The sequence below is a fragment of the Vicia villosa genome, linkage group LG4 (assembly GCF_029867415.1).
Source record: "Vicia villosa cultivar HV-30 ecotype Madison, WI linkage group LG4, Vvil1.0, whole genome shotgun sequence".
NCBI lineage: Eukaryota > Viridiplantae > Streptophyta > Magnoliopsida > Fabales > Fabaceae > Vicia > Vicia villosa.
In genome coordinates this window covers 260913-283264 of record NC_081183.1, presented here as the reverse complement: position 1 = coordinate 283264, position 22352 = coordinate 260913, and the positions used below count along the sequence as shown (strand labels likewise).

The 22352-nt window shown below is 32.4% G+C and overlaps 4 protein-coding genes across 5 annotated transcripts; 3 read left to right on the top strand and 1 right to left on the bottom strand.

The window, feature by feature from the left end:
* The first annotated feature begins 989 nt into the window (after positions 1–989).
* Positions 990–5507, top strand: LOC131594258 (sodium transporter HKT1-like). Of its 2 annotated transcripts, XM_058866338.1 has the most exons (3): positions 992–2139; positions 2569–2781; positions 5008–5506. In XM_058866338.1, exons 1-3 carry the CDS (start codon positions 1037–1039, stop codon positions 5204–5206), a joined length of 1515 nt encoding a protein of 504 aa, XP_058722321.1. In that variant the 5' UTR covers positions 992–1036; the 3' UTR covers positions 5207–5506. The 2 variants fall into 2 exon arrangements, with proteins under 2 accessions (XP_058722322.1, XP_058722321.1); XM_058866339.1 differs by lacking the exon at positions 2569–2781 and having other exon boundaries at positions 990–2139; positions 5008–5507.
* Positions 5508–10660: 5153 nt separating this feature from the next.
* Positions 10661–13811, top strand: LOC131598673 (cation transporter HKT1;3-like). The gene is made up of 3 exons (XM_058871259.1): positions 10661–11925; positions 12737–12955; positions 13214–13811. The coding sequence occupies exons 1-3, from the start codon at positions 10685–10687 to the stop codon at positions 13410–13412; spliced, it is 1659 nt and encodes a 552-aa protein (XP_058727242.1). The 5' UTR covers positions 10661–10684; the 3' UTR covers positions 13413–13811.
* A 2309-nt stretch (positions 13812–16120) lies between these two features.
* Positions 16121–17438, top strand: LOC131594257 (phospholipase A2-alpha). Its single transcript, XM_058866337.1, has 4 exons — positions 16121–16335; positions 16425–16467; positions 16557–16682; positions 17075–17438. Exons 1-4 carry the CDS (start codon positions 16210–16212, stop codon positions 17248–17250), a joined length of 471 nt encoding a protein of 156 aa, XP_058722320.1. The 5' UTR covers positions 16121–16209; the 3' UTR covers positions 17251–17438.
* Positions 17439–17605: 167 nt separating this feature from the next.
* LOC131594256 (protein OSB2, chloroplastic-like) lies at positions 17606–20949 on the bottom strand. Its single transcript, XM_058866336.1, has 8 exons — positions 20448–20949; positions 20249–20339; positions 19084–19217; positions 18899–18971; positions 18701–18804; positions 18469–18616; positions 18126–18190; positions 17606–18021 (listed from the first exon to the last, which is right to left on the bottom strand). Exons 1-8 carry the CDS (start codon positions 20859–20861, stop codon positions 17890–17892), a joined length of 1161 nt encoding a protein of 386 aa, XP_058722319.1. The 5' UTR covers positions 20862–20949; the 3' UTR covers positions 17606–17889.
* Between the last annotated feature and the right edge of the window lie 1403 nt (positions 20950–22352).

Sequence of the window (22352 nt, the reverse complement as noted above, 5' to 3'; positions counted from 1 at the left end):
TGGTTTCAAATTAGTGATTATTTAAGACACACGTGGTGAGACGTCTTATATGAAGACAATATCAAGAGTGATTATTAAAAAAAAAATTTGACTTTTGCATATCAATTAATTTTACAAATAAGATCTATTATAATATTTTTTAATTTAATAAAATAAGATTTATAAATAAAAATGAGTTTTACAATATTTAGTTTGACATGATGGTGTGAATTGATATTGTGAATCTATAGGTAATAAAAACTTGTTGACACCAAAAGTGTTAAACTTAACATAAAATGTAACCCTAAATAGTACTATGAACACTGTCTGTCATTGTTAACAGAGTTTAGCCAATAGTTCCTATCTCTGTGACTATAAAGCATCAATAGTTCGTTTGTATTTCAGTGATAATTAGAGTTATAGTGTTATAAGCAATATATACAATACTTCGATCCAATTTACAATAATACTTTAGAACTATACCGTGAAGGCTACCATCCCCACACCCTCGCTCAAATACTCGTAACAATCAATTGGGTTTAAAACACGTTTGAATTAAACGCAATATAGATAATATTACAACTCAATTTACAATAATACCCTTAAAACTATACCGTGAAGGCTACCATTTCCACACTCTCACTCACTTACCCACAACAAACAGCTGGGGTTTAAAACACGTTTGGGCCAAACACAAGATCATACCTCCTTTTAGTGTCTACATATATAACTCTAACTACCACAAAAATACATACGAAAAATTCTGAATAGACAAGTAAGATATTTTAATTTTAAGTGAGTTTTCCCAAATAAAATAAACAAATATTTTATAAAAATAGTAAAATGATTTTTTATTTTATTTTATAATATCGATTTTATTTATCAACTATAAATCAATAAACTCATGTGAATTCATGGCATCTTACTAGTGCTTTCATATGAATTAAATGTGCATACACCACTCACTACCTTCCCATTGTTTTGGTTACTTATAAATACCTTCCCACTTGACATACCTTGAGACCAAACTAGTTATTCAATTAAACACAACTCAACCATGAAGAACAACTTTGCCAAAAACTCACAACACCTTTATACTTTCTTTCCTAGCAAATTCCATTTCAACAACTTCTTCATTCAACTCTTTTATTTCATTATCCTATCTCTCTTTGGTTACTTGGGTCTCAAGTTTTCAATCCCAAGATCATCTACTAAACCAAATGATTTAGATCTTTTTTACACTTCTGTTTCTGCTTCCACCGTTTCTAGCATGACATCAATAGAAATGGAAGTTTTCTCTAACTCCCAACTCATTCTTCTCACCTTTCTTATGTTAGTTGGTGGTGAAGTTTTCACTTCCATGCTTCAACTTTTTCTTGACAGGTTCTTCCATTTCACCCAAAATCATTCTCTCAAAAATGAATCCCCTCCAATTAATATTAATCAAATTGAACTTGGTTTAGTTTCTATTCCTCAGTCAGAAAACCATACACAAAGTAATAATAATAATAATATTAACAATAAAGATAAAATAAAGTATAATTCTCTTAGGTATTTAAGTTATGTAGTTTTGAGTTATCTTATGATTGTTCAGTTTTTTGGTTTTAGTTTAGTGACTTTGTACTTAACCTATATACCAAGTGCAAAACATGTACTAGAAAACAAAGGCATCAAGATAGAAACATTTTCTTTATTTACCATAGTTTCAACATTTGCAAGCTGTGGTTATGTACCAACCAATGAGAACATGATTGTTTTCAAGAAGAATTCAGGTCTTCTTCTTCTTATACTTCCACATATACTCTTAGGTAACACCCTCTATCCATCATGTTTGAGGCTTTTCATAACACTTTTGAAGAAAGTTACTAAAAGAGAAGAATTCTCTTACTTGTTGAAGAACTCAAAGGAAATGGGTTATGACCATTTGTTATCTCGTACTCATTGTTGGAACCTTGTTCTCACTGTCTTCGGTTTCAATATAATTCAATTTGTATTGTTTTGTTCCATGGAGTGGAGTTCAGAGATTATGGAGGGACTAAATCTGTACCAAAAAGTGGTTGCGTCTTTGTTTCAAGTTACAAACGCTAGACATTCCGGTGAATCTGTTTTCGATCTTTCCACCATCTCTTCAGCTATATTGGTGCTCTTCATTGTCATGATGTAAGTTTCTTTCACACTTTGTTTGCATCTTTCCATAGAATAGTACATGATAGCGACAAAGCTTAATGGTCTTTTTGTGCACTACTCAATGTGGATATGATGCATGTTTGTTTTCCACTTGTTTGTTACATTGATTGTGACATATTCATGTTACATTAATTTGTTGTCTACCTATAACATGTTCTATTTTTTGTTTTAACCAAGAAATGGATCTTACATAATTTCTTGTATATGTAAATTCTTTGCATAAATTCCATTTTCCAACTTGCATGGAGAATGGAACTAGAATAAAATAAAATCATGGATATAGATTTGACGACTCAAAAAAGAAATTCTAATATAGGAATTATGCAATGAATTAAAGAGTTTGGAGAATCAAATAAGTTATTATTATAGACGTGTTTGAATTTTGGTTGGAAACTCTAACAGGTATCTCCCACCATATACAACATTTTTACCTGTAAGGGACCACACAAATATTGACGTGAAGAAAGACCAGAAAAGCTTAGTGGAGTGTGTTGTATTCTCTCAACTCTCTTATTTGGTTATTTTCATTATTCTCATTTGCATCACTGAGAGACAAAGCTTAAAAGAAGATCCTCTCAACTTTAACGTCTTGAATATTACCCTAGAAGTTATCAGGCAAGCAACAAACTTTCTCTCCAATTATCTCTTGTGCTAGAATATTTTTTTAACATTTCTATTATATATATTTATATATATATATATATATATATATATATATATATATATATATATATATATATATATATTTGTGTGTGTGTGGAATTCAATATGGCCTGTTCTAACAATGGAATTTACTATTTGTTATGTGATGGACTTCTCCTACGATGACGTGGAGTGTACCTGCAAGAGAAGCACTCGAATGAAAAAATTATTTAGTGATCAAAGAGGAATGAAATAATTATGGTTAGAGTCATTCCTTAGACTGCGCACGTGATGACTTGTATATGACATATGGAAATTAGACTTATACCGTATTAGATTTGTGGTTGGTCCATAACAATTTCCCCCAAGACTTGTCCAAATGTAGCGCCTGGGAAGCCTTTTAGAAAATTAGGTCGAGTTTTATATGTCACAGACATGTGCATTAATTGTTGGTTTTTTATTGAGACATTTCGTAGGATTTCCTCACACGTGGTCCTAGGTTGTAGGCTAGGGTGTGGTGCCTCCCCTAGGATGCTTAAGTGCACTTAAGTGTTGTTGCATTTTTGAAGCAAGATCTCACTGTCACTTTTCATCTTTCCATTTTCTTTCATTATGGATCTTTGACTTATTCACCTTGCTTTACTATATAAGAATTATTTTGATCGTTTAAACGATATTCTCTCCCTCTAACATACTGATATTTATCTTTCTCTCTATAAACTTTTTCCTTCTTCCCTGAGCTTCAGTGACCTTTGATTCCACCATTCTTTCTTTTTTCACGGGTAATATGTTCCCTAATTTACTACCATTTCCAAATTTCGCTTGTTTTTAACTGTTTCCTTGCTTCATTATCTTTTTAGGTACCATTTCTCTTCTTTTTTTCTTTGCATTTTATTGTTTTTTTAATTCCTTCATAGAGAATATACCTACAAACATGATCAACAACCCCAATGGTAGTGATTCTTCATCATCCACTAGAATGGTGAATCGACTCAACCCCAATCTTACCGTGCTTAGCGATAGTTCTGGGTATGGTGTGTGTTCGGTCGAACATGATGATAAACCCTTTAGCAACTCATTTGGAGAGAGTACCGATGAGTCTTTTGAAAAGGATGAATGAGTGGATCTCAAGTCTGCGCCACAACGACTACGGGGTATTGTACGCTTTGATGTGAGAACCCTTACAGATTTGTCCTTTAGAAAATGATCCTTGTTGGGTTGAGGTGTATGTGTGGTGTATACAAACTACCATTAGTCTCGATTACCAAGCAATCTAGAACTATTTTGATCAGTTAAGAACAGTTACCCCTTAGTCGAGACTAAAGAGAGGGTGCAAACACCAGGTGCAAAATAATTGGTGATACGACATAGTTGATCCAAGGTCACATGACTCGTGGCATGACAACGTGGGTGTATTTGCTAGATTAGCAGTCTAACACCCAAGTCAACAAGGGAACAAAGAGGAATGAAATGAATTATATCATATTGGGCATGTGAGCGGCGCAAAACACTATTTTTAATAAATTTAATAAAATATTTAGTTTTTCTTGTTTATTAAAATTAATAAAGATTTAATTTAAACTTTTTTTTTTGTAAAGATTGATATTCTTAGTATAATATTTCATCAATACTTTCTTATATATACATTTTTAGGAAAAATAATCCAAATATAATTTTTTTTCCTTTCAAATTGTAAGTATATAAAAAATATATATTAGAAAAGGTCAATCACTTAAATTGATTTAAATTAATTTAAAAAATTAGTTTAACTCTTGTTTCGCAATAGACACTTTTGTTTATAAAAAAAATTAACTAGATTTAATTTATCTTGAAATATTAGTTTTAGCATTTATTTTTTCTTGTCTTTTTCTAAAGATGTTTGTTAAAGTTGGAAGGTGTTTGTTAAAATGAAAAGGAGGTTCATGTGGGGTGGGGGTGAATGGAAATGTTAAGATTTTTTAAAATGGTCTAATGTCAACAAACCTAAACAGACCAGTGACCTTGGGTTTGCTTCTTTGTTCTTATGAAAAATACATACGTAATATGATATTTTAAACAAATTTGTAAATAAATAAACACATCAAATCTTATGCATATTATTTTTTGATATACGCCAAAACTAAAAATTACATATTATAACACATGATTTTAAGAGCTATATTTAGTATGCAAAATCCTAACGAATAAGATTGTGTGCAGTGCTTATGGGAATGTAGGGTTCTCAACAGGATATAGCTGCTCAAGACAATTGAAACCTGATTCAATGTGCAAAGATTCATGGATTGGATTTTCTGGTAGATGGAGTACAAAAGGGAAATTCATACTTATCTTGGTCATGTTCTTTGGGAGACTCAAGAAATTCAATATGAATGGAGGCAAAGCCTGGCACCTCTCCTAACAATAAGAGTGTTAGGTACTAGATCATAATTTGTTTTATGGGTTGATGTGAGATTTGAGAGTTATTTCATGTTTTAGTTCGAGTGTAGAAGTGAACAACATATAAGTGATGTTATTTATATTTCATGAGCTGAAACAACATTGTGCTTAAGCATATGCATGTGTTGGTATATAGAATAAGGTAGTTTTAGAATTAATTAAAGGTTGTCAAACAAATCACTTGCATGAAGAATAACACCATGGACCATGTAATCGTGTGTAATTGTATATGTTTTATGTCTTGATATATTTTAATTTTTTTGTTTATTTATAATCAAAATTCTAGTATATTAATGACTATTTAAATAAATCAAAAGTTATTTGTACACCTTTCTACATAATAATATCATTTTATTACCATAAAAAAACTTTTTGTTTTGGTTAGAAATAGAAGTTTGCCTTGGTTTCATATGCGAGATAAGGAAGAGCGTCATAAAATGTGCACCATTTTTATCTCGGTTGAGATTCCACCGAGCACAACCAATTATATAAAGTTAAAACATGTTTTATGGCTTTTAGACTGCTATCATTTTGTTCTATACAATTTTTATATGCTTTTCAAAGCATTTTCTTGTGACAAATCATTTTATAATTTTTTTTTAGTGTATGTGTGCTTATAGCCATATACTTTTTTGAAAAAGTCCTTTGCTTTTACAAAAGGTCACTCACTTACTAAATTAGGAGTTTAACTCTATCTACAAGCTTTTTGTCAGATATCATCTTCTGTGTTTGCACTACACAATATCTCTTGAGGATTTAGATAATTTCTCTTGGTTTCCCTTCTTCTTTGTTTAGTCAATTTTATCAAACATTTACATTTATGGTTTGCATCTTTAACCGCTTAAGTGCTTTTTGACTTATCATTTGTTGTATTCTTATCATGATGAAGGGTTCTTAGTATTTTATTTGTAGTTGTCATCATCAAAAGAAATCCTATTATCTGCAAAACAAGATTCCACACAAAATTCCAAGACCTCTTTATATAGAAGAAGACTAGATCCGTTGGAGGGTGAAGTTGGAATATCCTCATTACAACTTCTAAGGAGGCACTTGATTGTACCATTGTAGAGTGGCACTTACATCATAGTGGGAGATCATAGTGGGAGAGAGGATGAGACAAGTGGAAATAAATGTTGGTACAATAGTACAATCCTTTATCCTAATTAACAGGGTAGTGGACAGAATATATAATTTTGTACTATTTGTACTATTTCCACAATTTCTTCTATCAGAATATGTTCTCATGAATTAGAGGCTTCTTATATGAGAGGATGAAGTTTGATTGGAGTTGAGATCATGAAATTTGTGCCTAGTTGAAATTAGACTTCGGTGTCTTGAGTATAAAAGCCTCAGATTCCAGAAGCTTGAATTATCAGAGTCTTGGTCAAAGTCATTCTGGATTAGTTCTTTCAGAAGCGTTGACTTGACAATTCATATGCTTAACTTTCTTATAAACATATATTTGTATATTTCTTTGGAGCGTATATTATTGCTATAGTCCAGAGTTCACTTGTCCAGAGTCCATATTTCACTTGTCTAGAGTCCAGAACATGCTAGTCTAGAGTCCAAAGTCTGTTTACAGTATCTGCGCACTTAACAAAATAGTTAGAGTACAAAATTGTTCTTTATACTTTGTATATTTTGTTATCTTCAAAATTCAAGGCTAGCTGCAGAACCAAACTAAGGAACTGAGTATGTGAAAGCTCGCATGGTCTCACACTTTATTGTTTTGTTCTGTGTTGATCAGTAATGTGTAAAATAAGCTCGCATGGTCTCAATAAATGAATAATTTTTGAAGCAATAAGAAAATGTGTGCGCTCACACACACACACTCATTTTAAAATCTCCCTCTATTTCAAAATCTTTGAAAAATCGCTTGTGGCCATTATCTAAAGGACAAAGTCGTTAGGATTTTCACACCCAAAACGAACAATACCTCCTAGTCGCGCTGGAACAAACTTTAAGTCGACCGCAATATTAACACCGCCTGTGGGTATTCGAATTTTGCATCGTACCCCTTAATGTCAACTAGGGGCAACTGCTCCAGGCTGGACATGGTAGTCCAACATTGATTGAAAATCGAGTCAAGAGTATTTTATATATAACATTCATGCACTTCAACCTAACGAGTAACGAGTCATCTTTTTAAAGAACAAAGTCATGAGAGTTATTACACTCAAAACAGATAATATCTTGTAGTTGCACGGTCGATCGAGGCATTAACTATTTGTTTAAAGAACTTAACTATTATAAAGTCAAAGCATTTATAGTATTATTTTTCTTTCATTCTGAATTATGATAACCAAATAATTATTTAACTATCTATTATTGAATTAAATGACTAATAATACATTTACTATTTTATTATATTGAAGGTTCATTATTATTTTTGTGTCACCCAATCCATGTGCAACATGGAAGCATTATGCACTCGCAGTACGTAGTACATTATTCAATTCCAAAGAGTAAACAAGTACTTAAAATCTGTGATCTGTGGAAAAGCCAAAAACTATTTTTAGTCAAAAGAAAAATTCTCAATTCTTTTATTCTTTTAGTGCTAATTAATATTATAATCAATAATTGGACACGGCTTCTACGCGGTGATGATTAATATTCTTAAGTGCTAATTATATATATTTTTAAAAGAATAATGAACACATTAATAATTTGTTAAGGTGAATTTACTAAAAATTACAATGATAAAGTGGGAGAGAACCGTGAGAACAACAACATATTAATGATTCATGATTCAAGACTACCAAGAGATTGAGACGTATGTTTTAACTTTTTTTTTTTTTAAAATGATTATTATGATTTTAAATATGTTTGTTTAAACAAAATTACAACATTTTTTAATAAAAGTTTTAAATAAGAACTTTGTTTGAATAGTTATATTTTTAAATATTATTTTAGACATTTTAACATTTTAATATAATTTTTAAAATATAATTATTTGAAAAATTGTGATATCGACTATTTTTTTAATTTTTAATAGTATGTTTATGTTATAAGATGTCAAAATTAGTCTTTCAATTTATAAAAAACAAATTTTAAAAAAATTAATACTTTAAACAAGTCTTTTATAAAAATTATTTTTGAAAAAAAAAACTATTTTTTTTAAATAAAACAAAGATACTCATGATACTTAGCAGTGCTTTTGAGTGTTAGTATACCCTTGAAGTAGACATTCTTAAATATGAACACAATCTCTATTGATTGAGATGAAGACAATGTTTTAAAAATCAGAGCAGTCATCAAATGATGAGGGTACTGGGTCATTGATTTATTAGTCGAATTATTAGGTTATTAACCGAAATATATTACTAAATCAGATTAAATTAGATAACTCTATTGAATAAATGAATCTCTATAACAAGATTATATATTTATTAAATCGGTCGAAGCAGATGATTCAGTCTCTAAAAAATAACACGATGCCTACAAAACTTCAAAATTTTAAAGTATCATAATTTTACATGTTCTTTCTTTAAATTTAAATTTTAAACATAGTTATCACACACAAGAAAATAGTACAAAATACAAATCCAAACAAATTTTGAAGAATTTCTAATTCCAAACAAATGAAAGTTGTTCCAAATATATATATATATATATATATATATATATATATATATATATATATATATATATATATATATATATATATATATATATATATATATATATATAAATTATCAAAACGGCGTCGTTTTGTCAGAGAAAAAAGCAGGCATTTAACCCGCAGATTTTTTGAAAGGTTAGCCCTCCAGGATGGCTCTTCGGACTGTTGGCGTCTAAACTGGCAGACTTATTCCTCTCTCTACGTTCCTAGGCGGAGATCTTGTCCATTTGATCTACATGAACAAATATGTGGGTTAAAAAAGGATATATAAAGTCCCATAAACGAAAAAAGAGAGTCACCTGCCTATATAAGCTACGAGATGGCCGCCACCCTCTCGCCAGAGTTTAATCACTTCTCGACAGCCCATAGCCACGAACAGCTCTAGAAATCGAATGGTCCTTCTCTCTACAACAGACACGAACGCCCAATCATAGTCTGTAACTATCGCTAGTACCTTTGTCCACGATAACGGAAGAGAGGAACATCGTCAGAATCCAACATACCAAGGGAATCTCCTCGACCCCTCACCCGGACAAACTTGTCCTTCCAATACTTATAGTTATTAAAGTGAAGGGTAAAAAGGCCCTTAGTGTGCTTGTTTCTCAGGGTCCCCCGACTACCTTTCGCTGGTTTAGCCATAAAAAAGGAAAAGAAGATCCCGATGGTAGTGTTGATATCCAACTTCTCACAAACCATATCAAAAGCCCTAATGAAACCCTAGATGTTGGGGAACAATTAAGAGAGGTCTACATTAAGTGCTTTGAGGATCTCTACGAAAAAGGAAAAAGGGGGGAAAAACCCATGTCTTTGATGAGGGGGTAGAAGAAAAGTACGACGAGGGGGATGGGAAGAGACATGCAGGGTTATCCTCTCTGAAGGTAAACAATCCTCTATAATAACTCGGTCATCATCCCCCAAGGAGGTGACGCCCACTCTTGCCAAGAAGACCTGGATATATCCCTCGGAAGAGAAGATGGAGAAGAATTCGTCTGAGCCTTTAAAAAGAATGAAGGAGGAAGACATTTTGTTCCTATGAAAACTTCAAAACAAAAGGGAGTTACCACCACCGTCGCAACCAATAGAAAAAACCATCTACCTAGAAAATCATATGTCTAACATCAAAAGGGAAGATCTTTATCCTACAAATCCCTTCAAAATCTTATATACAAAATAAGAAAAAGAGAGACAAGTCTCATACCAGTGAGAAGGTCGAAAGTCGCGCTAGAAAATTCGAAAAGGATAGCTCGAACAAAGTTGTAGAAAGTAAACTAGAATAAGGAGCAAAATTTCTTATAGGACTATCCTCAAGATTTTTGCAAAACTATGCACACTACTTACATGTGCCACTATCGTTTGCAGTTTCAAAAAACAACCCATCATTTATAGCATTAAATAAAGGAAAACACATTTGCAACGTGATTAGTTGACGTCTCGATTGGTCTACTATACTTGAAGTAGACATCTGGATGTTGACTCATCAGGCAGGGGTATAACCAACGGCCCTACCTATCAATATGCGCACCTTTGACTCATCTACTACTTTGATCGCCACTCACTGAGAGATTCGTCGAAAAAAGGCACCGCCGGAAAAAAATGTGACATGCAATAGAGACAATTAATTCCTCTTTAACTCTTACTTTCTATATGTTTGTTAGTTCTTGTGCATATTAAAAATGGTGAGTTTAGACATTAAACTGTTTTATATATAATAAAATATATGCGTTTGCTCCACAGAAAACTTTTCTTTAAATGCCCTCTCTTTCAACATAATCCATCGCAACAAATATATTCACTTGTAAATTAAAGACAAAAACAGAGATGAATATCTTAAATTCTTTTTTGAAAAAGTTGCAACACCTTTGTAACACATCATGCCAAAAACTTTCTTTCTTAGCAGCATGTTTTTGTCGTTTCATCCTCTTAAGAGCAAATCCATTATGCTTTCAAATTGTATATTTCACATCTCTTTCCATTTTAGGTTTTGGATTCCTCAAAGCTCTTAACTCTTCTTCTTCACAAACACCTCCTAAAAACTTAGATCTACTCTTCACTTCCATTTCAGCCACAACAGTTTCAAGCATGTCAACAATTGAAATGCAAATTTTCTCTAACTCTCAATTAATCTTAATCACCATTTTAATGTTCATAGGTGGTGAAGTCTTCACATCCATGGTAGGACTTCATTTCATTAGATCAAGACTCAAAACTGATTTAGATAAAATCGCTTCGTCTCATGCTCGTCTTGCTTCTCTAAACCCTTTCATTCTTGATCAAATTCATCTTGAACTTGAAATGGTCACAAACACAAACGAGGTACACAATAAATCACATGAATCTTTACATAGCAAATCACATGAATCTTTACATAGTAAATCACATGAATCTTTACATAATATATCACATGAATCTTTGAGTACTACAAATGAAAATTTAAGGTACTTGTCTATGAAATATTTAGGTTATGTAGTTCTTGGTTACATTCTAGTTCTCCATTTTATAGGTATATTTGGAGTGTCTCTTTACCTTACCATTATTCCTAGTACAAAACAAATACTAAAAGACAAGAATCTTAAAATGTTCACATTTTCTGTTTTTACTATAGTTTCAACTTTTGCAAGCTGTGGTTTTGTTCCAACAAACGAAAACATGATTGTTTTTAAGAAAAATTCCGGTCTTCTTCTTATGCTTATTCCACAAGTGCTTCTTGGGAACACATTGTATCCTCCATGCTTAAGGTTTTGCATATGGGTGTTGGGAAAATTCTACAAGAAGAGAGAGTGTGGTTATCTTTTGAAACATTCAGAGGAAGTTGGTTACAAACATTTGTTGAAGGGGAAACATTCAGTTTTTCTTGTGGCAACTGTTTTTGGGTTGCTTGTGGTTCAAGTTACATTGTTTTGTTCATTGGATTGGAATTCAGAAGGTTTGAAGGGAATGAATTATTATGAGAAATTTATTGGTGTGTTGTTTCAAAGTATTAATTCAAGACATACTGGAGAAACTATTGTGGATATCTCAATTCTATCTCAAGCTATTTTGGTGTTGTTTGTGCTCATGATGTTAGTTTCTCTCACTTTCTCTCTATTTTTTTTTCTGATTATTTTATTATAAAAATTGGAAAATTATATCTAAATATTATTACATTGATATAATATAATCTATGATTGTAATTATATGTATTTATATAGAGATAGTCAAATTCAAAGCATATGTTGCATTAATATACACAAAATGTTAGTTAACATGAACAACACTGCATGTTCCAATTTTTATTTAAAAAAGTGCATTATTGCAAGTTCACTTATTTAATAGGAAAAGCTATTAGGTTGAACATTTAGTCCCATGATATATGTTGTCACTCTCCAAATCATTTCCATTTTTCAATTACAATTATTTTTGCACAATTTGACTTCTCCTTCTTAATCTTACCTAAGTTTTCTCTTATTTTATTAAAAATTATTGCCAACGGCGAAATATTAATTATATAAATTTTAAATTAAAATTTATAGAATTAAATATACAAAAATTCCCTGTAATATAGACGAATTTCACTTTTCTCCCCTGTAAAAAAAAATCCAAACACCCCCTGAAATATAAAAATACTATGTATTTTGTCCCCTAAGTGTTAAGTTTACTCCCTGTAATATTTTTTTGGTTTGATTTTGCTTCTAAGATTTAGTATTTAAATCGCAAGTTTAGGGGGTAATTCAAACAAAAAAATATTACAGAGGAAAACTAAAAAAAAAAATATTACGAGAGGGGTAAATCAAATTTCGGCTATATTAGAAGGATGAAAAATGGTATTAACCCAAATTTATAGAGAGCGTCATTCTTTATCTTTTGAAGTTTAACTTAAAAACATTTGTACAGGTACCTTCCTCCTTACACCTCATTCCTCCCATTGAAGGATTCAGAAATTAGAACTAAGAGGATGAAAAAGACAAGAGGAAAAGTTACTGAAAATTTGATATTCTCTCAACTCTCCTATTTAACCATTTTCATCATTCTAGTGTGCATAACTGAGAGGAAAAAATTGAAGGAAGATCCTCTCAATTTCAATGTTTTGAATATTGTTCTTGAAGTTATAAGGTTAGATTTCTATTATTCTTTCTGTTTTTTAATATAAATGTCCATTTCTATAAAAATAACATTTATCAAATTGGACAATTATAACCTATGACTACATAATATTATACAGTACAATAATATTAAATAACAATAATTTGTTTGAGACTCAAATTTCAAACATGAATTAATAGTTTATGTATGCTATAATCTCAAATTTCATCCATATTGTATAATAATTAATTAAGCCATATGTGTGTTGTGTGTTTTGTATATGAACAGTGCTTATGGGAACGTAGGATTTAGTACAGGATACAGTTGTGAAAGACAATTACATCGAGAAGCAAATTGTGAAAATAAGTGGATTGGATTTGTTGGAAAATGGAGCGATGAAGGAAAGATTATTCTTATGCTTGTTATGTTGTTTGGAAGACTCAAAAAATTCAATATGGATGGAGGCAAGCCATGGAAACTTCTCTAACTCATTCATCAACCTCAATTATACAATGTACCACCACCAAGGAAAATTAAATTTCTTTCCAATTTCATGCAATATTGTAAGCACTAAGAATGCTATGTATGCATATGATGTCGTAGGAAGTTTGGGATAAATTGGAGAGTTTGTATATAGTTTGAAAATGTAGGAAGTATTAGATTTGCAACAACATGTCAATGTTTTCAACAACATAATCACCGATCTTGTGAGACTTTGAATGAAGATTGACGACGAAGATAAGACAATTATATTGTTGTGCTCGTAACCAGACTCTTATGATTACTGGTCAACTATTGTTATCTACATGAAAGACACCATCGGTCTTGATGTGATTAGTGCTAGACCATCGGTTTAAATTTTCTATTGATGCAAATTGAATTTGAATTGGAGTTTGTTTTCTACTTTAGGTATGCAAGAGTTAGAATTCACGTGTATCACATATATATTCGATGGTACGCAATCTATATATCATCACCTTCGGCTTCCAAAGCCGTCTGTAGGTGATCTTTATAAAGTTCTTCCAAAATTTTAAATCTAGCATGAGCACCTCTAGTGTTAGCTACCTCATTGGTGGCCTCGGTTGGGTCTACCCCCAAATATGTAACTAGCATCTCGCTGGCTTCCTCTCGATTGAGCCTTACATGGTCTGTAATTTTCCCCTGGTGGAAGATGCATGAGGCATGAGATGTCATTCAGAATGATGGTCTTCTCGCCAATAGGAAGGTGTAAATATGGCGTCTCTGATGGCCGTCTCGCCAATAAGAAGGTGTAAAGATGGCGACTCTGAAGGCCATCTCGCTGCAAATATCGCTAGCATGTCATGGTTTATGGCGGTGTACGCAGTAGCACATAAATTGGCAATACTAGAGTAGCGGATAACATTCTTGAACTAGTCAGTGTCGGGTTGTCCCAAATCCAATATCTTCCTTTTATGGTTTACGAATTTTAAACTTTGACGCTCATGTAAATAAAAATCACCATCAATCGCGATTAAATTAGTTTAAACCAGATGTAATGCAAAGGCAAATACCTCTCCTTCCCAAACATGCCTAGCAGCATGATCTCCATAGAGATAAAGTAAGGAGGTGTCAAATGGGCCTCTTAGATAACTATCAGCAAGGGCATCAGATACTTCATCAACTAGGGAGACATGGCCCCGTGAAGTAGATGTCTGAGACAGGTCACTACGGGAAGCATAACCAGATGGTTTTGAACCTCAACCTTGTGAACCATCAAATGAGGTATCATTGACTCATGGTCTCGTAGCCCTGCGCCTGACCCTCTCACGTCGTACAGACGCGTGTTGGGACACACAGACGAGTTTAATTATGTTCGGGTTATTTTCATCCATTGCACTTATAACAAAACAAGAAAGTCACATAAAAAATTCAACCAAAATGCAGCCAGACACAAATCCAGAGATACATCTTCGAAAACAGTTCAGACATTATTCGGGGATGCATCTCCAGATGAACTCGCGATTCTCAATAATGACAGAAACTCCATTACCACTCTAACCTCCAATCAAATGATAGTGAATGTCTGTATCAGCTACCTAATTTGATTGTACTGCTATCTAATGCAGCTTAAATAACCTATGTTATCTACAACATCATTCAAAGCATAAAAAAAAAGAATAAAATGAAAAACTTACCAAATAGAGTTGAGAATGAGAAGCTTCAATGGAATGAGTAACTTTGCAGCAAATGAAGTAAAATGGAGTGAGTGAACTTGATGAAGCTTGCTCAAATAGAGTTAGAAAATGATTTGCAGCAAAAGAACTCAAATGGAGTTTTTTGAGTGACTTTTCAAAAAATGAATGAGGAAAAAGGAAGGGTCTTGTGCGGGTTTATGAATAAAACGTATTCGGAGATACATCTCTGTAAAACTCACTAAACTTTGAATTAATGGTGTTTACGGAGATGTATCTTCGGACTGACCCTTATGATATACGGAAATACATCTCCGAATTAAATGTTGACAAAATAAGGGTGGCTCATCCATTTACGCTAAAGGGTGTAAAAAAGCTGCGTCCGTAGGAACAATTTTGACTTTTCACTATGGTATTTATAAATCAATGTCTTCTAAAAATTCATGTTAAAATATAATATTTTATCCATTTCAAAATAAGTAGTTTAGTTAATATTCTCACACAAACTAAAAATATAAATAAATGAAAAATAATTTATCTAAATATTTGTATGTGTATTTATCTTTATAACATACAAATAATATTAATTAAATTCAACAATTGAAAAAATAATAAATATTATACATAAAGTGAAATATGCCATTTATCTTTTGATTATTTTGGTGCAGAGTGAGTACTATACATCACACTTCCATTATTGTTGCTAAGAGACAATTGCCATGATTCATAAACAGACAATATACATCATCCATAAGTAGTTCACGAGTTGACACAGAATGAAACTAGTCTTTCACCAAAAACAGATTTACAATTCAACTTTTCATACATTCTGAATTTTAAATCATCACCATAATTAGTGGTTTCAAAAATTTAACTTGTTCAACATCATTATTACATAGTAACAACAAAGTATTAAACTTTGTAATGCAGCTAATGAAGTCAAAAACTTAGGATAAGATAAAAATAATATAATCAAGACAAAACAGTCACGAGACACTAGAAAACAAATCACCTTTCTTCCTCACTGTCTTTGTAAGACTTTTTCTTTTTGATTCTATAAATCATAAAACCAACCTACCTTCACAAACTTCAATTAATCTCACTTTTTGATTCTCCATACTAAAACCAAACATGGTTGTAACACAGTTATTAAAGTGTTTTGTTCTATTGTTTTTCACCTTTGTCTTCAATTTGTTAACCACTCCTGCTTATGCCCTCAACATAGGTGCTGAAACCACTGGAGTAGCTGTTTCTGTTGTAAGTATATTAATTATATCTTAACATTGTGTAATTAATTAATTACCACTTTCTTAATTCTTTTTAGTTATCTATTCATTTTACTGTAGAGCAAAGAGTGTAGCAGACAATGTGAGTCAAGTTTCTGCTCAGGTACATGTCTTAGTTAATTAGTATTTTTTAGATATAAGCTTTGATCTTTGTTTTGATGTTTTTTTTTTTTGGAAATTTTGAAATGACAGTGCCTCCATTGTTGAGATATGGAAAGTATTGTGGACTTTTGTATAGTGGATGCCCTGGTGAAAAACCTTGTGATGGCCTTGATGCATGTTGTATGAGCCATGATCAATGTGTCACAGCCAAAAATAGTGAGTTCTTTTTATATATATTGTGTCTTCTTAATAGAATTTGGATTTGAGTCTAACTCAACTCAAGAAAATTAGAGAATCAGAATTATCAAGTCAATTTAGAAACTAGATCTTCAATTTGGGATATCAAACACACCCTGAAATGAAAGAGATGGTAGGTAGCTGATAGGGATCTTTTACCATATAAAATTACTTTATTTTTAATTCATGACCCTTCTTTTTTACTCAAGGAATATGCTTAAGAGAACTTGATATTGATAAGAAGTGTTACCAAACTAATATTACCTACTAGTATTTTTTATCAAGGTTAGAGTTTGGTGGGTGTATCTTAGTTAACTTATGTAGCACAACAGTGCAACTAACTAATGGTGGTATCTATCTATCTTATGCAGATGACTACTTGAGTCAACAGTGCAGCCAAACATTCATAGATTGCATGGAGAAATTTAAGAACACAAAGGCACCTACATTCAAAGGAAACACATGCCAAGCAGATGATGTTATTGAAGTAATCAAGGTAGTCATGGAAGCTGCTTTACTAGCTGGAAGAGTTTTACACAAGCCCTAAACAACAGTAAATCTTAAAACTAATCAAGTTTAATTGACACATGAACAATGTTTTCTTATTTTTCTTCCTATTGTTTTTGGTTATCCACTGACCAAAAATCAAACTATAATGCTTTATTTATTCATAAAGGAAGAATGCTATCAATGTATTCTATTCATGTTTTTGTATTACTCATCAATTCTAAATGGATATTGTTTTCATCTGTATGAACTGTCAACAATTGAATACGAAAACAAATGTAGACTAACTTCAAAGTCAAATGATTACAATAAAAAATGATCACTCTATGCATCTCAAATGACTCTGCAGTTATATGAGTAAGAGTAATAAATAGCAGTTTCTTCAAAACTCTGCTATACCAGTACTACAGCGCCGCAGGTTCACCAAACTACTGAGAACTATCCTTTCCTTCATAAAATTAAATAATACTCAGAAATAACAAAAATTCTGATGAAACCATATGTGCACAAGAGATGTAGCTAATATAAAAAAAAACATAAGCCAAATGCTGAGTTGCTATGATTTTTAAGTATACATGGAGGGGAAACATAGAGAACTGGCAAAAAAGATATATCCAACTTCGCAAATGACTTCAATTTCTGTTTCTTTTTCTAATGCTCGTGAAACTGGTGTTTGTTTTCAGCTAGTTTGAGCACTTTCTTGTTTAGGCTTCACGGGTGGCAATTTTGGTAACACCCAACTTGGTGAATCTATAAGCCACAGCCCTACACCAGTATCTTTGTGCTTGAAATCTGGACCTCTTGCATTCCTCTGAAATGTTCAAAATGATTACCTCAATAAAACAAATCTAAGGAAGAGTGAAATCAACTTGTAGGGATATAAAAGCCTAGAGAAAAATCAGAAAATGGGGTTACCTTTTCTAATCTATTATCCCACCATTTAGCTGGATTTTGCACCAAATCATTCCAGGACTCAACACCTAAACCATGTTGAGACAAAAGTGCATGTCAAATAATGTAATAAAACAGAGATAGGGAGAGAAATAAAATGAAATAAAGCCATGAGGAATCTTGAGTTGCAGAGCGAAGAAAAAACACAAGACATTGACCGAATATTAAAATAGAAAGCATCTATAAAAGTAAAAAGAAAATGAATTTGAATTCGATATAAACCACTGAGAACCTCTCCGTGTTATCACAAACCACATTTAAGATGCATGGAAAAGTTTTTGTGATAAAGGAAGTAATTTACACAGACCTTTACTATCCTTTGATTGTTTGGGTTTAACAGCTGGAACGTCAAATTCCAGTTCTTCTAGTTTAGACAGAACCCACTTTGGAGCCTTGTCAATCCAGATGGGAACACTGCCATCCTTGCGCTTGAAATCAGGGTACCTTGGATTCACCTACTAAATAGATACGGATATAAAAAAAATCCCCCAAATATATTAGTGTAAGAGAAAAATATACACCAAGTCATCAATCATTACCAATCCACTGCGTTTGCTATCACGGAAATCCAACCACTGTTTTGGATCATTTAGTAGGTAGCCCCAAGAATTTGACAAAGAGTCGGGGTATTTCTTTTCGGTGGCTGTAAAAATAAACCAAAATGGAAATAATGTGGATCTTAAAACTACCCAAAGAGCCAATTTTACTATAAAATAGAAGACAATCAAGAGACATACTTATTGTTTGTTTCAGTTCAGGTTGTATTTCACCATCCGTCTTGCTTTCGAGCACTGCACCTTTTGGACTTTCCTACATTTAGATGCACAAAATTTCAGAAAACAAATATCAAGGATGTGTCATTATTGTCAAATAAAGGACAAAACAAAGGATACAAATCAAAAAGAGGAGAAAATTCAAAAACCTTTGTTGAATGAACAACCTCCCATCTACTAGATTTATTAAGGACATCCTTCCAGGATTTCCTTTTGTCACGTTCCTCGGTTTGCTCGGAATTGACATCCTTCTCCGATAACTTGATTTCTTCATCCTCTCTTTCTAATAACATAAATATTACAAAAAGCTTATTGAGTTCATACTTCATAGCATAGCACTGCTAGTTAAAGCATCACACACTTGCAAAATTTTCTCTTTCATTAATATTTGTCAACTTTAATATACTAAGTAGTAACAGTGCTTCACCTCCTTTTCCTCTAATAAAATTTCTTTTAGCATGTAAAGAGAAAATATCTTAGGGAGAAAACAATATGAAAGAAAATAGTTATGAAGAAGGTTTTGTTAAACCATTTAGTCCCAATTTATTATAGAAGCATGCCAATTAATTATTGAAGTGTTAAGGTGAACATTTGTCTAAACTTGATATTGTGAAATTGATTTGGTTAAATTTAAGTTAGGAGGTAGTGATTTAAGCTGTGTTTTCACTCTAAAAGCGTGTTTGTCTATAACTTAGGGTAATTTACGTAACTTATATGCAAAAGCTACTTCTATCATTTTCCGTCAAAATGAGGTTTGGTGTCTTAAAACCAAATATGTACTCATACAAAAATCTATTCCCTGAAACCAAAGATACACTAGTTTTACAGTATGTTTGGATCCACGTTTTATGAGGGACTTCTTGCATCCCAATGTGTTAGAGAAATAGACAGAAAAGGGAGATTTATTGATTAAGTGATTTTCTGTCTACAACTGCAAAATCAGTTACAGCTCAATGGATACAAGATAATAGAATCGAATGCATCTCCCCTCATACTTCTATTTATATATGTCTAGGCCTCCAAGAACACACTCTCAAAATGTGTGCTCCTACATTCCTAACACTACGCACATTCAATGTGGCTTTATAGAATCTGGAAATCATAGAACTAGAGCCTCTTTAGATTTGAGCTTATCAAATGACATAACTACTCGTGAAACTGTTTCAGGTTATTTCCATAAGCTCTCTGAGATAAACAGCTTATGACATGTTCACCAAACTTCTTTCATCTTTTCCATTCATAACAATAACAAACTAACAAATATGAAATTGAAAATAGCCTAATGTTAAATCATAAGGAAGTAGTAGTACTTACCAGAAGAAGAATCTAATTTTTGGTTAGAAGTTAAAGAAGCCTTCTTCACAAGAGGATAACCTTGAACAAAGTTAAGACTTTGTGCCATAACCTAATAAAAACAACAAGATGAAACCACAAGACACATGAAAATTCAAACATAGGAGTAAACAAAAACAAGGTTATTACATTACATTACATTGTAGGAAGCAAAACAAACCTGAAACTGGAACTGAGGTTTAGAATGTTTGGGATCAGTACTGATTTGTCCAACAACATGAACAACATCGTTTTGTTTGAGATGAAAGTTAGCGGTATGAGCTAAATCGCCTTGAAATATAACGGGAATCAATAGGGAAGAAGGATTATGGTCGAGACTGGAGATAACGGTGGCGGCGAAGGGGTTACCGTCGGGAGAAGTTTCGAACTGAACCGGCTTGTTGACGGAGCCGATTAGGTTGACGGAGTTGGCGAGTTTGGGTTGAAATGGAACCTCGGTGGGTTTTGAAAACTTGGATTTGGATTTGCGAGCGGTGGTGGTGGTGGTGGTGGAATAATAATAGCTACTATTTCGATATCGGAGACGGAGTAGCGCCGAGTTCGACGAACACCATACTCGCCGGAGTGAATTCATTTCCAAAACCCTTCCGATGAGAGAGATTTCAAAACCCTTCCGATGAGAGAGATTTCAAAACCCTTCCGAGTGAAGTTATTTTTTTTAAATTGTTGACTCAATGTTACAAATTTCAATTATTTATTTTTACTCAATATTACCAATCTTGTGTTAATTGTTTTAATTCCTTTTAGAGAATTAAATTATTTTTTTGGTGAATTAAATACTTTGGATAAACGGTAAATTTAATTTCTAAATTATCCCTTTTTAAGTTATTAAAAGAAATTATAAATAATGAAAGTATCCTTTTTTTAATTATTAAAAGAAATTATAAATAATGAAAGCCTATAAAATTTTATTATTCTATAATATTATATTAGTATTTTAAAAATAAAAATGTGATTTGACGTAATATACATATTTTTTAATTGATAATGTGTATATTTCTTTATTTTTTTATTTGTTTTAAAAAAAATTATATTTCCAAAAGCAAAGGAGAACAAAGCCGATTCTAAGATCCAAGCTTCAATCCGACAAATAACTGATTCGAAGATCTAGGTATCAAACAACAACAACAAAAATCCGACAACAAATCTATTCAATACACAACCACTTAGCTCATATTAAAGAATTTTACTAAATGATAATTAGTTTTCGCTCTACACAATACAACATCAATCATGTTTATGCTACAAATGCAATATGGTGTCTTTTGTTGAAAAATAATATGGTTCCTAGTTGTCCAAATAGCATAAACAATCTCTGTCAATGCCATCTTCAATAGCCTTTTCATGCACCCTTTACCCCGAGTCATACAGCTCAGTTTGGTCATCTCCGTGTCCCAGACCCTCAGATTGTGAATAATGTACATCCACGCCAATATCTGATTCCACACTTGCTTAATCTTTTCACATTTAAAGAAAAGGTATTTGCAATTCTCTTTGTTTCATAGTAAGCATAATTTTTATCGGTGGTAATTATGAACCGGGTTAAGCGGTCTTTTGTTGGGAGTCTCCCTTTACAAGTTAACCATAAAATGAAGATTGCTCGAGGTCTCACATAATTTTCATAGAAGAGATTCCTCCAAGGAACACTTGGCTTTTTCCCTTTAAACATTTGGTATATCTTCCTTGTTTCGTACCGACCAGTAGTTTGAAAAGTCCTCCATTCAACAGAGTTAATAAGCATATCTCGGTGTTTGAACATTGCCTTACTGATCTAAGAGTTGTGTACAGCCGGGACATGTGTTGCAAGATCATCCCGCTTTAGGTAGTATAAATGAATCCAATGGATCCACAATTTACCTTTCTTGGCATATACATTTCAAAGAAGCTTAACGATGGTTTCTTTGTTTCAATCTCGCAGGTAAATATTGTTTAACCCCCTGCAAAAACGAGATCGCTCACATGTTCCCAGGAAACGGAAGCTTTACGAGTCTTGCAATTCTTTCTCGTCCAGGGGAAGGTCCTGCATAGCGTGTCAATATGAGCGATGACTTTTTTAGGCAATGGA